Consider the following 16269-nt stretch of genomic DNA (forward strand, 5'->3'; position numbering starts at 1 on the left):
TCCCTGCTCCCTCTATTTTTAGGTCCATTACTGTCCATTGGTGGGTATAGTTTCACCACTCCATCCCCAGAAAGGCAGATCAGGTTCCTCTAAGCAAAGCCACCTCGCTTTCGCTTGAGCTGGTGCGTGGGAGATTGCATGCTTCCAAATAGACGCGGAGCAAGCGAGTTATCAAATAAGTGGATTAGCAGGCTCCATCTCAGCTCAAAGAGCAGTGGGCGGGAAAACACAGCATCACTCCTCCTCAGCCTCCTTCCTCCAGGGCTGATGGGGACTCTGCTCAACACACACTCAACACACACACACACACACACACACACACACACACACACAGAGAGAGAGAGAGAGAGAGAGAGAGAGAGAGAGAGAGAGAGAGATGACAGCTACCTCTAGCTTCCTTTCCTTCTGAGATAATCAGAGAGACTCCCTTCAGCCACAGAACTTGGGCAGACACTGAGATCTACAGCCCAGTATGCTAGAAGCTGTGTGAGCTTGGGCAAGTGACTTAACCTCTCTGACTCCAAGATTGCTCATATTTAAGATTGCTCATATTTATGATATTTAAAATATCCTACCTGTATAGATTCAGTTGAATTAGTTTATGTTAACTGCTTAGTAAACACTAGGCACTAAGTGGGGCTCTAATGAGTTGTAGGGTGTGGAATCACAATGGTTAGATAGCGAGAAGACACACCCTGACTTCCCTGAGGTTAAAGCCTTGGAAAGCAGGATCCTCTTGAGTTGCATCGCTGGCTACTGGGGTTTACAGGTGACTCTGGCTGTCCCACATGGGAAGTGCCCACACAGTGTGCAGTCTTGTGTTTGTATGTGCATACATGAGTGTTTGCATACATGCCTGGGTCCTGTTCCAGACAGCCCTACAGGCTTTCAGACGGTTTTGTGGTTCTGTAAGTCAGGAGCCCCCACTGAGGCTTTCCTGCTGCTGAGACAGGAATGGGTTTTGCCTTTAGTCCTGCTAGGTCATCTTTGGTGTCTGGGAGTAGGATGTTTCTCTCGGTCCACCAGTAAGTAGGATGGAGGGAGTCAGAAGTGCAGGGGGACTCAGGGGTATATACCCAGATCCCCTTGTTTATTCTTCCTCTTTTGGGGAAGGCAGAAATGTTGCCCAGCTATTGCAAAGGGAAGACCTGTCCCAAGGAGCTGGCCCAACACAGTATCAGCCACATAAGTGTTAGTAAAGGATCTGAATTGGGGGGCACTTTGCCTTCCCCAGCACCACTGACTCTCCCTCTCCCCTCTTGCTGTCTACTGCCTCGTGATCCCCCATAGGGGAGGGCCCTCTGCAAGAACCTGCAGCCTCCCCCGGCAGATGCCGCTCCCAGCCTCCTCTTCACCTTTGCCCGGCAGCCATCAGTGTGCCTGGTGGCGGGGATGTACAGGGTCTTGGTTAATTTCCACTTATTTCCCTGGGCAGTGCTTCCAGTCAAGTGGACAAATGATCTGGTGGCAGGAGGGAGATGGAATGGGGGCTGAGGAGGTCTGAAGCGTCCCCAGAGATATAAGACAAACTACACTGGATCTTCCTCATAGAGGCATGGGGAGGGGCGGTTCTAGACACACACCTGCCCCTGCCAGGGTTGAGATCTGGTTATCCAAGTGGGAGTTCAATTTCAGCCCCTTCCTACAGCCAGGTCTCCCCACAACTGCCCACGGTCACCACAGCTATTCAGACCTGTGAATAAATGAGGGGAAGAAGGCTTGGGGGAGGCAAGAGGACAAAGCTCTGAGGGGATCCTGGCTTTGGTTGTGCAACTGTGGGTGTCTCCACCTCCCTAAGTGTCCCTCCCTCATCTGTGTGACAATTTTATGGAGAGGATGAACAGGTTACATACATCAAGTGAAGAAACAGGCACAATATGTCTGGTGCCAGGGGAGATGGGCCAGCACGGAGGGGCACGTTCCCAGAATCCTACTTCAAGGACTGTCAAAGGTGCTGACTTTGATGATCATATATGTTCCCACCACCACCGTGTCCTACCTCAGCCTGGCCTTATACCATCATGGTACTGCCGCAGGAAAGCCATTGCTGACAGGGCTAAGAGTGAGATCCCTGACTCCTTGTGTCTTCAAGATACAGTTCAGAGAGGTAGCTCTGGGGACAAAGGTGACAGTTTTCGAGGGTTCACCTAGGTGAGCTGGAAAGTGAGCACGTAAACCAGAAGGGCAGCTCCAGCTCTGGGCTGCTGCAGGTGGCCTCCGGCTTAGGTCCCACGAATCCTGCCCTGAGTCCTTGTATGAGAGCAAGCTCAGGGTGGGAACAGTGGGAATGGGCAGATGGAGGCCCGGGGTGCCTCAGGGCTAGGACTCCATCAGGAGCCTAGTACTTGCTAGGAATGAGGTGCATCTCAGGCACTTGTGAGCAGGGCCAGAGGGGATGCCAGCAGCCAGCAGCCAGCCACTGGTTTTGCCCTGGGTTGGCTCTACTGTCGCGTGCTTACTGAGTGGAGTTCCTCTGGCCTTGGACAATCTCCGACTCTTCTTAAGTTTGGACATATTGACTTCGTATTTACTATATAGCAGTCCCAGGGTGGGAACTGTCCTGGATGACTGGAGAAGGAGAGGAACAGAGGGGGACCTGGAGAGCTGATGGGGTAGGGTAGCCACCCCATCCACCCACTGACCCTCCACAGAGAGTCAGCCAACATCTGTCCTAAAAGGCACACTAGGAGAAACTGGCCGGAGAGTGCAGTGGTAAGTGGTGTGGCTCCCTGTTCCCAGGCCTCACTCAGGCACGGCAGCAGGGGCCTGCCCCTCCCCACCATCCACTTTCTCCTGCTTTGGAATCTTCCAGGATTTCCATCTCTGACCACTGCCCCTATAACTCTGCCGTGCACTTTGACTGAGGTGCCATCTTTGCCTGTTGTCTCTTTGTGTTTGTCCCATTTGTTGTTCTAGCTAATTCTAGCATGGAACCATCTTTTCTCTCTGGCATTCCTTTGGTGCTGGCTTCACCTCATTCTGAGAAACATGAAGGCCTGAAAGTGTCAACCCCACTTCCAGATGAGAAAGGAAGAGCTTGGAGTCACAAGGCCTCATCCAAAGTTCCACAGCCCAGAAGGGGTCAGTGTCAAAGCCAGCCTAGGGAGCCACCAAGTGCCTGCCTCACCTAAAGGCACAGTACTCAAAAAACCAGGGTAGGAGCTGTGGACATGGCTATAAGTTCAACCCCCAGCATGGCAGAAACTAGATGTGGTGGCTCATGTCTACACTTGTGAGGTGGAGGCAGGGGGATCACACGTTTAAGTTCAGCCTCAGCTATATAGCAACTGCAATGACAAGTTTGGTTCTATGGAACCCTGTCTCGAAAAATAAGCAAAATAAAATAAAAACTGAGATGTGAACAGAAAGGAAGCTGAGCTCAGAAAGGCGGTAGGCCCAGGATCTCCAAGTCTTTGGTACTCCGAGTAGGTATCTCTTCTGGGTCCTTTTGTGTCCTCACTACTTTGAAATTCTGTTGATCATCTCAGGATGTCTTAACCCAATGCTTGCCACCAGAAATGTCAGAAATACCAGTGACCTCCACCAGCCTGGCATTCAGTGGCAGCACAGCCCATCCTTTCCTGTCTGTCTACAGCAGGAAACTTCTCTGTGCAATGAGATGCCCTCCTGGGATCTCTTCTTGTCCTGGAAGGCTAAAGGCCGGTGTGGGCAACTCCAAGACATTGCAATTGCGATAAGCAGAGAGCTGGGCAGTCCCACAGCAGTGAGGGGAAAAGTGAGTGCTTCCAGTTGCCCTGGATCCTGATTGGAGCTCTGGGTCTTCCTCAAGGTGCAGCACTCATCCCTCCTCTTCCTGGAAGCCTTCCTGGTCCATGGCATCCCTCTGCCCATCCACTCACTTGTCCAACAAACTGTTCTCAGGCATGAAAATGACAAGAAGGCACTCTGTTGTTGTTGTGTTGTTTGGTTTTTTTTTGAGACAGGGTCTCTGTGTAGCCCTGACTTTCCTGGAACTCACTCTGGAGACCAGGCTAGCCTCAAACTCATAGAGATCCATCTGCCTCTGCCTCACAAGTGCTGAGATTAAATGCATATGCCACTACTGCCTGGGGGGTTAGAGCCCTATGAAGCAAATACCTGTGTCAGGCACTGAGCTGGTGACAGTGTCCTGGGTGTGGTCTCCTACTAGCCCCACCCTATGTTGAACTTACATGGCATGGGACTGCAAACTGTCATATCTCTGGAGGCTTCTTAGACAAATTGGATGTTGATACATTTCAACACGGGAAACTCAAGATGATGGAGGTGAGCTCCAGGCTAATGATCAGTTCTGACTGAGCACCTGCAAGTTCTGAGATTTGCTTCCTTAGTCAGGGAGGTGATGACATGGGCAAGGCAGGCTCTTAGGTGGAGAAGCTAACGTGTAGGCAGTAGTCCTTTGTTATTTTTGTTTGTTTTTTGTTTTGTTTTGAGCTTACTGAAATCTACCTATTTCTGCCTTCTTGGTGCTGGGATTAAAAGTATCTGCTACCAAGTTCAGTGCTTTTTTTTTTTTTTTAAGTTAAAAATTATGCTGGGCAGTGGTGGTGTATGACTTTAATCCCAGCACTTGGGAGGCAGAGTTGGTGGTGCTCTGGGTTTGGACAAGTTCTAGGATAGCCAGGGGAACACAGAGAAACCCTGTCCTGAAAAACNAATATATATATATATATATATATATATATATATATATATATAATGTGTTTTGTATTTTGTCTGCATAAATGTGTGCAGTACCCATGGAGGCCATAAGAGAGTATCAGATCCCCTGGAACTGGAGCTATAAATGGTTATCAACCAGGATGCAGGTGCTAAGAATCACCCCTGAGTCCTCTGCAAGCACATCTCTCCAGCTTCACCTCTGTCTGTTGAGAATGGATCTCATTCGGCTCAGGCTGGCCTTGAACTTCCGACCCTCCAGCTACAATACCTGTCAGCGACTGAACCTTGAGCTTTGTGGATGCTGTGCATTCCAGTAGCTGAGCCTCATCCACTGCCCAGTGTGGAGAATTTGAATGGCTTATTCCAGATCATGGAGCCCAAAGTAATGATTCTAAGATGTGATTGCAGGTCTCGAACTATCACCAAAATAGGTCTCTGCCCTAGAAGCAGCCAGTGTCTCACTCGCACAGACCACAGTCTTGGTGTACTCCACCTTGCTGCTCAAGGTTTCAGCCTAGATGACCTCTGCCTGACCCAATACCTTTCTCTTGGGACCCCCAGGTCCCACACCCGCCCCCGTTCCCTGAGAAGTGATCAACACTCTTTTTAAGCTGCAGAGATCCCAGGGAAACTGCAGACCCCCTGAGCCCTCAGAATAAGCTTTCCGATCGTAGGCCAGACCCTGTCTGTGCATGCATGCCCTAACAGTCTAGCTTAGCCAGTCTGGGGCAGGGCCTAGGAGTCTGTTTTTCAGGCAGATGAGGCTGGGGTCCAGGGACCACACTCTGGCAATGAGGCTTCAAGATATCTGGGCACACTCAATCCCTCCTGCTTCATTGCTGTTGTCCTAAGTTTTAGGTTCCGTCCCTTGGCATAGAGAAAGGAATGGAGGTTGCAGGCAGGATGTGCTAAGACACTGCCCATCCAGGCTCCAGTTCATTTGCCTCATGCCAGAGGGGTCCTAGGAACCATAGCTGTCACCCTATGAAAAGTTAAAGGAGTCTTTTCTGCAGGCTTCCTCCTCCCCCTGTCTTCCTCCTCCTCCTCCCTCCCCTCCCGGGGCTCCCTCTGTGACCCGCAGCTCTCATTGAAATTTTACCCTTGCCCAAGAACCCACTGCCGAAAGCTCATCCCTATTCATTTTCCTTGTGCGTTTAGAGCCAATTGGTTTTTATTTATTCATTTATCTTGTCTTTTATCCCCCTCCCCTTCCTTACTAGGCTCGAATTTACAATTCAATTCTCTAGTGGCCTTGCTGAAGGACAGGAACCTGGGACAGTAGGGGCCACACCCTGGGACTGAAAAGGGCAACTGCCCTTTTGTCCTGTCTTGTACTCTAGGGCTGTTCCAGGGTTCATGCTCTGTTTGCCTGCATGCTGGGACAGGCAGGCCCATACCCATTAGCAGGAGGATTGCCAGAGAGCAGGGATGAGCTGGCCCTAGCTTAGAAGACTAAGAGGACACGGGGTGGTCTGGCTGCCACCAGGGTGCCCTCTGCTGGCTAGCTAGGCACACGTGCTCTGGCTTAGGGTGTTCATCTACCACCTGCTGCTGCCTGTAGCTGAGAAGTGCAGACTGGGATGTGGTCAAGGCTGGAGTGAAGCAATATACTCCAGGGAAGCAGAGAAACCCAGGCAGCCACGGAGGGAGCGATAACAATGGTGACGTAAGATAATTACGGCCACTGCACATTAAAGCACTCCCCCATGCCCGTGCTCGCTAGTGCCTGGCCCAGCTGTCTCCCTGCCAGCGCAGTGACGTTACACCTACATTAGCGTGTTTTATTGAAACAGGAAGAAAACGGAGGCTCAGAGAGGGAAGCCACGAACCCTGGTGGATAAGCACACGCTCTGGCCACAGACGAGTTTCTGGCTTGCCTGCTAAGCTCCTTGACCTTGGCATGACTTAGGCAATCTTTCTAATCTTTAAAAAGGGATTAGACTGGGGTGTACCTTGCAGCACCTTCTGAGGGCTGCCCTCCACCAGCCCCTGTGGCACTTCATTCTCCCTAGTCTCACACTTGTAATCAAAGGCAATGCTGTACCTGCCTGTCATGGAACGTTTGCAGCCATCAAGCAAGTGATAAAATGCTCAGAGGTTTCTCCTGGACTTCCCACCTATCCAGACCCCAGAGCTCAGCATCATCAAGGTCACAAACCAGGAGAGGGCCCCATATTTGCTTCTGGTGGTCATCTGTAGTTCCTACACACTCAAATAGAAGCCATTTCCATGAACTGTCCCCAACCCTGGCAATGATTAATATTTAAAAGACAAAATCATGTTGAGACTCTGCCTGGGAAATGTGTGGTTGAAGCAGTTCCCACAGGAGCTGAGACAAGGATGCAGAATGGGATGCTCTATAGCCTCAGCTCTAACTTTCAGGGCCCTTTGCCTGTCTTGAGCCAGCGTGGTCTTTCGATGCTCGACAATGTCCATACATAATCCAATCTTGGCTCCTAGCCCTGGGCTGTCTTCTCTCTTTCTCCTTCCCTCACTCCCTCCCCTTCTTTAAGCTGGCCCAGGCCCAGCCACCACCTACAGTGACAGCCTCATCACCACTGACAAGCCCAAGTAGGGATCTGCCTTCCCGAGCTAGCTGCTCTCTCTGCATGGTGACTGAAGCCACCCCAAGGGACTGAGACATTTTCAGGAGTCTGGGCTGGGGACACCAGGTTGACTGTGCAATAAACCCAGCTTTCCCCAAGGACACGCAGAGGCACCAGCCACCTGCAGGGTGACATCGGACCCCTCTTGCCTGCTCCTGTGACTGCTCTGCCCAGCCTCTGCCAGGGACAGGCAGCTGCGTCAGGCAGGCCGAGCCTAACTCAGCAGCGTCACCACTTTCTGCAGTGTGACCTTGGCCAAGGGCCTTCCCTGAAGCCCCCCCCCGGCCCCCCCTGCCCACCTCAGTTTCCCTATCCATATGACCAGAACGAGCAAATGTCTGGGACACCTTCTCTGTGCCCACTCTGATTTTGAACAACATGTATCCACAGAGCCATTGACCCCTTAATGTACTGTGTTGTTGCACCCATCCTTACAGCTGATAGAGCAGAACCTGGAGATGGTAACACTGGCCTGAGACCTGTCTCAACATTTCCCTCCATTTCAACATTCTGACGTTGTTTAAGGTAGATTCAGCCTGGTGGAGTCCAGGGGAAAAACCAGTAGAGTAACACTGCTTGGGCTTTCGACCCCACATCCTGAGTTCTTGTCAAACGCTGCTATTCCCACTGCCCTCGTTAACATTGCCTAAGCACTGAAGCTCCTGATAGCTCCAAGACCCCTTCTTCTTGGAGCTCACATGACAAGACCTCAGTGCTGACCTCTTGACTAGGGGATAACACCAGCCAAGATGCTGTTCTGTCTATCTAGCCTGATCTCCCCACCCCTGCTTCCTCCTTCAAAATGCCTGGTCAGTGCCTGGCATGAGCTAGGATCATGAATGCTACCTATGGACTAGACTGGACTGGGCAGGTTGGGAGGGTGCTCCACTAGAGCAGGGGGAGGGGGTGAGAACCCATGCAGGTTGGAGGGTAACCTTGCAGATAGTATTCAGATCTCTGGTCTGAATGCTGACTTCCTGCAAAGGAGGAGGGGCTGGCTTTGAGTCAAGGAACTAGGACTGCTGTGCAATCCCTGGCAGGAAACCATGCCAGGGTCAGCTGGCCAAGACTGCTTTCACCCACAAAATGTCACTCAGCCCCCCGGTCCTCAGGGCAGCTTGGCTTTGGCATCTTCCCTGGTGGGACTTGGAGTCGGTCTTGTATCAGGCAGGGCCCTCAGGTTCTGCTCAGCCACCCCCAGGTCTGTCTTTGCACACAGTCCCCCACCCCTCAATTCAGTGATAGAGAAGCCATGGGCTGACTTACATGGGAACAGAACCTTTCAGGGGGGTCTCCGCATGTGATGCCTGAAGGCTCCACTTTGACCTTGACATAATCCTTCAGGCGCATCACCTTGGGCTGGCAGGCGTAGAATTCCCAAGTGGGGCCCTCATCTGTGGTCACCCAGGATTTGCAGATGTCGTAGTCCCCAGAGACCAGCGGGAGGCAGTGCAGGAAGAGAGCCAGCAGGCGCAGCATGGCTGCGCAGTCCAAATGGGTGGGGCCCAGAGCTGCACTGGAGAGGTGGTGGTGGGGTCAGGGGGCACTTGGGACCTCAGCATGGAAATGTCACATCTGCCAGGCGGTGGTGTCTGGGGTGTACCGTTGACTTAAACACTGCAGGTCTGCCAATAGTGGGAGCTTGTGTTTTCCAAATGGCTGATACAGAAAATCCAGAGCCAGCGTTTCTCAGGCTGCTGATGGGCAGATCAAAAAGTTGCCTGTAACTCGGTGTCCTCCTAACCTTGGTGTTACACCTCCCCTGGAGGTGAAGCTGATCAAATCGGGCAGACTCTCAAATTGTGACAGTGGATGGAAATGGGATAAGGAGGAAATCCGCAGGGATCCGGCATGGGGCTGGATCAGATTGCTTTTAATTTTTGTCCTTCCAATCAATCCAGGTCTTTAAAGGGCCCTTAATGTGCGACGTGCTGCACACAACCGCATACCAGCCTGCACGGTGAAGATAACACGGAATCAGGAGGTGTGCGTGTTAGATGGAAACCAGTCCCCTCTTTGGGACTGGACTTGGTCTCTCAGACCAATAAAAAGATTTCTTTTCATATGGGCTGAAAGTGACAACGACCCTGTGAATGGACTATACAAAAAGCCACTGAGGTGTTAACTGGATTCGCCTCTGCTCTGGTGTGGGGCCAAGGCACGGGGGCCAGCTGACCTTGGCTCATAGCCATAGGCCACTTATTGTGAAATTCCGGAGACTTCAACTCTCACTTCATCCAGGTACCTCAGGCTTGACTTTCATTGTGAAGAGAAAAGAGAGAGAATGTGTTCATTAGCAGCAGCACCTGCAACAAATTAAGGGGGTGAGCAGTTAGAGACATAGAAGAACAAAGCTGTCTGGCAAAATGTGTACAAAAAATAGGTTGCATTAGCACAATCTCCAGAGAAAGCTGGGCTATTTTGTTTTTTATTAATATCTGAGTTACATGTTTAGAGGTGGGCACGCTATTAAAAAGGTGGTGTATCTCTTTATCATCTGTAGGGTGTTTGTTCAGTGGGAGTGACCTGTCTTGAGGATCAGGAACTTTCAAAAGCCCCCCCCCCCCCGCAAGAGCCAAGGTTTAACAGTTGCCTTAACACACTAGGCCAGACCAGACAAAATGTCCAAGTTGTTAAAGGAGGCCCTGAGCATCCGACAGAGCATACTGTGCTCCTCCCGCTACAGCCCAATAGGAAGGTCTCTGTGTGGGCCACCCACAGTCCGCTCCCTGTCACCCGCACCACGAGAAACCATGAATTAAATGAGTTAACAGCGAGAAGCCGGGTTGCCGCAAGCTTCCACAGGAATAAAGTGTTTTGTTGTGTTAGACTCTTTGACCAAGGCCAACAGTTTGCAATCATTTTAGGAGAGTAGCATCTATTTTAAGCCAGCAGTAATCATTTAAAAGCGAAAATAGATATAGTTAATAGGAGTACTGCGTCTAGAAACATATGACTCTCAGACTCTAGTGTATTCCCAGGCTTGTGCTACATGGGAGCATCAAGAGTCCTGGGCAGCATGGGACCCCCACCAAAACCCCTGGCCAATGGGAGCAAAGATTTTGTGATGGATGTAGAAAATAAGAAAGTAAATAACTAAGTAAGGAAATAAATAAATAAAGTCTCTGTTATTAATTATTCTGGCTATAATGCTCACAGTTGCTGCCTTTAAATTACCTAACCTCACATATAGCGGCCTGACTCTCACCTGAAGGAAGCCCCTGTCAGCCATTATATACCAAAAGTCCCAGAGGAGTTAATTGTGTTTATATGAAACACTGCCACCCAGACACAGCACATTCCTGCCCTCAGATGACAAGCAGGAGGATGGGACATTTTGGTCCAGCCTGGCTGATGAGAGCTCCTTGCTCAGGGGTAAGCCCCCAGCCAGTATTCTGCTGCAGGCTGCAGTGGGCCTCATCCATCTAGGTTAAGACCGCCCCTGCCCCCTCTTAGGATGAAAGACTCCTAATACAGATGGATGAGAATCCAGCCAGACCACACTTCACAGCTCTCCTCTGACCGCTTAAACAGAAACCTGCTCTAGACCCGGCCCGGGCTCACTTCTTGCTAGAAAACTCCCTGGAAGAACGTGACCAAGCGTCTATTTTTTTTTCCCCAACCAGAGAAAATGTAGTACAAATAAAGTAACTCGGGCGCGGCATGGTTTGGACGTTTCCAACCAAGCTCTGAGCTGCCCAGAAAACAGCATGCCCCTAATTAATTCTTCCAGCAGCCGGCTCCCGACTGTTCACTAACAGGTAGGGCGCTCCTGACGGCTGGGGACGACCTAGCGCCAGGCTGCGGCTCTCAAGGCCGGCCCAGCAGCCGGCTTCATCTGCAGGGCCAGCGGCTGCTCCTGGCTGGGACAGCGCTGGATTCCGGCTCGGGTGGGGAGGCAACGAGGCCCCGAGGCCCTGAGGCCCCGAGGCCGGGAGCCCCAGCGAGCAGCAAGCGCAACTTGCAAATCTATTAATTGCTTTGCAATTTTGTTGGTTTAAGCACCACACAATCCCTAGAAAATGGGGGGTGGGGGAAACAACAAAATCTGCCAGGGGAAAAATGTGTTTACAACCCGTCAATCAGTTGGGCGTTGCTGGCATCGAGGGGGCACTGTGAGCTCGGCACTCGAAAATTACAGTAGATTTTTTGCCAAAAAGAAAATAAAGGGCGGGGGACTCGGACAAGAGTCCGCGGGGGGGGGGGACGAGGTGGAGAGCAGGGAGCGAGGAACCGGCAGGGGAGAGAGTAAGAGGTTGTATCCTCGCGGATCGTTTTCTCCTTGGAAAATAAATCTTCACTTGATATTATTAAGAAACTGCAGCTCTCTGAAACAAATGGAATCAATGCGCTTTATTTTCTTTTAAGAGTCCTCAGGAACCGAGGCGGGGGGGTCTGATAGCCTGGGTATTAAAACCCGAAAATTAGATTTTATCAGGATTTCTGAACTCAGATTTCTCTGTCTTATTGAATTAGCGCCTTTCCGAGCTGGCCGGACTGCCAACAGGCTCTTGCTGGAGTCTCGGGCTGTGCGCTCTCCTTGTGGGAAACTTGCCTCTGCGGGGCGCAGGGTCCCTGGGGATGGTGGGGAGGCATGGGGGGGCAGTCCACCGGAGGTTAATTCTTCTACCCAGGCTGGACAAAGGGTAGAAGGGTGTGTGAAACTTGCTTTGGAGGCCGTACGAAGGATCGAAGGATCGGGAAGGGAAGGGGAACCCCACGGCTGGCGGTTACCTCCCCGCCGCCCCCACCCCGCCCTGGGTTGTCCCACGCTCACCGCTGCTTTGGTGGACGTTCGGGTTCGGGTGTCCCGGTGTCCCCAGTTCTGGGAAGGGAGCTTTCTCTAGACTCTGGTTTCTCCCTGTCACCCTCACAGCGTCTGGGAGGGACCCAAAAAGTTGGGTTCTTGGGGGCGGGGCAGAGCACCCAGCTCTGAGGACGTGTAGCTGAGGCCGCCGCGTGTAGGTCCCTGAGGACGGGCGGGGCTAGCCTGAGGCCCGCAGACACCCAGGAGTCTGGCTGAGTCCGCGCTGAGCTCGGGCGCGTAGACAGTGGCGTGCACCGCACAAAGAGCACAAACCACCGCTGCATTTTGCCTTTCCGAAGTTCGGTGCAAACCACCGGCGCAATTAATAATCACGCCTTTAATAAAGGCCAGGCTAGCATCCAGGCTGCCCCCTCATTTGACATCGCCTCCCTTAATTAAAAGACACCGAGCAAAGCTCCAGGGAATTATTTGCATTCTTTTTCCCGGCGCCGCTGCTCCGCGGAGACCCTGTCGCCGCCATCCCCCAGCCCAGATCCGCAACTTACTCCGAAACGGGCGGACCCGAGATCCGGAGGTCCACTTCCCGCCTCTGCTCTCCCTGGAGTGCGACTCTCCACGGTGGTGGAGCCCCCTTCTCCGCCTGCCGACCCCCTCCACAGCACCGAAGGAAGTTTCTAACCTGACTGGTCAAGAGTTCTCCTTGCGCCTTTAGAGCCCAGAGGAGACTAAATTAGGGAGGGGAGCGCCGGCGGAGAAGGGTTAATTTACTTTTCACAGACACGAGTAAGCAGCGTTATTGCAACAACCCATCCCCTCCCCACACAGGCGCTCGGATAGAAAAAGACGAGCTTGGTGGCGGGGAGCCCAGAGAGAAGACTAGCTACTCTACTTCTTAAAGATGCTGCACCCGGCGCGCACACACACCCCTCTTCCGTGGCTCCAGCCCTCCTTTAGTAGCAGCTGTCACCAGATAACTTTGCGTCCGAACCTCGGCTAGGAGGCTCCGAGTGACTCCCTGGTCCGGGGAGTACTGGCACCGTCACCCGAAGCCTTTTCAAAATGAAAGCACCCTGGCGAAACTGCGGCGCCTCCGTCCCCGCCCGCCGCCCCGGCGCTCCCCGCTCGCCTTACCGGGGCTCGGAGCAGCTTCCCGGAGCGAGCCCCGAGAGGCCGGAGACCGCCACCCTCTGGCGGGTGCTGGGTGGGCGCACGGGCCGCAGGGTTGAGAGCTGGAGACTCCTGCCCCGCGCTGCCGCTGCGGTGGCCACCGTCAGATCTGGGCTGGGGAACCCTCGGGCCGCCGGGGGGCCCGCCCGCAGCCGTCCCGGAGACGCGGGCCAGGGAAGTGGGCCAACCGCGCCGCTTGCATGGCCCTCCCGGGCCGATCGGGAGGTCGCTGTTAACAAGTGCAAACTTTTGGGGCCCCCTGGGCAGCCAGGGGAGAACCTGCACGCGCGCCCCACTCAGCCCCCGGCCTGGGTGGGCTTCGCCGCTGCTGGTCCAGGCGCCTGAACATCCCCCTGGCGCGGCGCCGGCCAGATGGCGGGGCGCCTCACCGCCCCCCTGCACTCCGCTCCAAGTTAATGCCGAGGCTAAATCCTCTTGCCATCACTCACGGTCACCATCGGGGCTTTTATCTCCCGGTCTGATCCGGGCTGCGTAACTTCCTCTGTGTGGCTTTAACACACCATCCCACCACGGAGCAACGGTCTTCTTAAAGGTGCAGGAAGGAAATACTGCGAGGCTCCGGGGACGAGCTCGGCCCGGGGAGGGGCGCGGTGAACAGTGGTGTCCCGGCGGGCCCGCGGCCAGGGTGGCCCCAGCAGGCGGCCGCCGGAGTGAGCCTGCTGTGGGGGGTCGCTGCCTACACATCGCCTGTCGGCCCGAGGACCAACCGGTCCCTGAGCTCGGGGTGCATCCTCAGCGGACTCGGGTCAGGCACAGCAGAGCTGCATCTCCCTTCTTCCCAACTGTGGGGCCTGACTCGGTGCCAGCGCCCAGGGGTGTGGGGGCTGCCCCATCGGCACCAGGGAGGGGGCCAAGTGAGTCAGCCCCCACCCCCCACAGCCAGGGCTCTAGGCTGCTGCTCCTCGGTTTCTGTCTCTTTCTCTCTGTGTGAAGCGCTGCCACCCAGAAGGCCCTGAGCAGTGGGTAAAGGGGTGGGTGGGTGGATTTGGGGAGCTGGGGAGGGGGAGCGCTCTGAGCGCACAACCAAAGCCTGAATACCAGCTGACACATCGCCGCCTCCAGCCTGATGGGCCCTGCTTTTGACGGAGAAGCCAAGCCAGCTCTGCAGGGAGCGCAGAGTAGGGGGGCAGGAGGGCCTTTGCTAAGGAGCTCTCTGCCTTCCTGGGGCAGGCCTGGGAGAACCACGTGGGAGGACTCCAGCAGATGCGGGGCAGAGGCCACTGAGTTGACTGTCCTAGGACAGCCCTGTGCTCTCTTCAGCCCCCTGGAGGCTTCCTGCCAGGCTGCGTGCAGGCTGTAAGAGTGCTTCCTGGTATTCCCAGGGGCGCTTTGTGGGTCTTTTGGGGGTGCTCCTGGTCCCCTTTGGGTGGGTTCTTGCTGCAGTATTTACGGAGATGTCATTTGGATGCATCAAGAACAAAGGACCTAGAGGGGGTGGGGAGAGAGAGAGAGAGAGAGAGAGAGAGAGAGAGAGAGAGAGAGAGAGAGAGAGACTGGTCCAAGGTCACAGAGGGTGTCACTAGGTAGGCTTGTACCTCAGCCCCCACCCCACTGCCTCCACTCACACCCACTTTAACCCTTCCCTACTCCTAACATCTCCCCCTAAATCCTAACAGAGTGTTGTTCTGTTGGCTATAACATTTGGAATTTTTGTGACAAAGCAAGCAGGAAATGAAGAATTAAAGATTGTCATTGGTAATAATGATGACAATAATAACAATTTATAGAGTGTCTTTCATGTCAGACTGCATGCAAAGTGGCCTGTGTGCACCGGTCTCTAGTTCTTCCCCAAGCTGTGTGACTTAACCTCAACTTGGAGTTTAGAGACCTTAAGTGGTTTGGCCAAGGTCATGCAGCTAAGGAAGGTTTTGGTTTGAGAGATGGATTTTCAGGTTCTTAATTGGATGCTCCTCCACTGGCTGGCTTGCTGGATTATTTGTGGCATGACACACGTTCTTTCAGAGCCTCAGTTTCCCTGTCTGTCGACTGTGAATGGCAAGACCTTTCTTTTCCGAGTGCCAACTTGAACACACCCTCAGATTTCAAAGAAGGGCCACCCCACCAAGCTGTCCAGGAAAGCAGATGCAGGCCAACGTCCTCTCCCCTAACACACACATGTTCCCATCCTGGCCTCAGTGCCTCCAACTAGAGTGAACTCCTTGGAGGAAGGAGGCAGAGCATAGCCTCTCTCTCGGATTGTAAGCATTTGTGCCTCAGGCAACAGTGAAGGGCACACTATGGGGCTTCTGCCCAGGGTGAGTGATGACCCTGTAGGCCTTTGGCCTGCTGTCTCCCCCAGGCAGGGCCATCAATCCCCAGCAGTGCCCTGCTGTTACAACATAAAGTGTCTGGATGCCTTCAACAAGGCATGGAGAAGGATGCTTTTAACTTCCAGTTCAGCCTGGGACCCTGGGCTGGTTCTACTGAGTTTCAGGATGGCTCTTGTGACCCACGCATGCAAAGATGCTGCCGCGACAATCACAGCACGGGGGGGGGGGAGATACCGGGCTTTCTTGGCTCCTCACCTAACTAGCCGTGTGCATTTGAGGAGAACTCTTCTTGCTCTTAGCCTCAGTTTCCCCGTCTGTGTGAAAAGGGGATTTATCTGGGAGTGCAGCCCCTGCTTTTCCATCCTGAACTGGCCGAATTCCACAGCAGCCTCCAGGAAAAGACATTCCTTTCAAAGAACAATAAAGTGCCCAGGAATGAATAGGATTCCAGCCATGTAGGGACCAGGTGGCCAGCCCCGTTCATTTCTAAACTGCATTAAGGTGCCTTCTGACAAATGACCTTTCACTGGCAGAGAAAGGCAGCTGAGCACCAGAGGCAGAAAAGTGTTAATGAACACCCCACCAGAATCACCGATGGCTCCCTCTCTAACATCTCTAACAGCCTAATCATCTTCATTGGTGGGACTCCAGCCCTCACTGTTCAGTTGTAATTCGAAGTGTGTGTATGTGTGTGTGTGTGTGAAAATCTGTTACTGAAAAGCATCCTTGAGAAATGCAGCAATGTGGTACAGGCCTTTATTTTTAAAAAGGGATG

The 16269-nt window shown here is 53.3% G+C and overlaps 1 protein-coding gene across 7 annotated transcripts in view; it reads right to left on the bottom strand.

The window, feature by feature from the left end:
- Ntng2 (netrin G2) overlaps window positions 1–14154 on the bottom strand; it is a 58148-nt gene extending 43994 nt beyond the window's left edge. For 2 of the 7 annotated variants that reach the window (XM_029474604.1, XM_021153801.2), the window contains exons 1-2: window positions 13168–14154; window positions 8535–9574 (exon numbers count right to left, since the gene is read on the bottom strand). In XM_029474604.1, the coding sequence (XP_029330464.1) occupies window positions 8535–8747 (213 nt within the window). In that variant the 5' untranslated portion in view covers window positions 8748–9574; window positions 13168–14154. Of the gene's footprint in view, window positions 1–8534; window positions 9575–12045; window positions 12427–12581; window positions 12647–13167 lie in introns of those variants that run through there. The other 5 variants (XM_029474607.1, XM_021153814.2, XM_029474608.1 and 2 more) reach the window with 5 other exon arrangements.
- Window positions 14155–16269: the final 2115 nt, after the last annotated feature.

Source organism: Mus caroli, chromosome 2 (assembly GCF_900094665.2).
Source record: "Mus caroli chromosome 2, CAROLI_EIJ_v1.1, whole genome shotgun sequence".
Taxonomy (NCBI): Eukaryota; Metazoa; Chordata; class Mammalia; order Rodentia; family Muridae; genus Mus; species Mus caroli.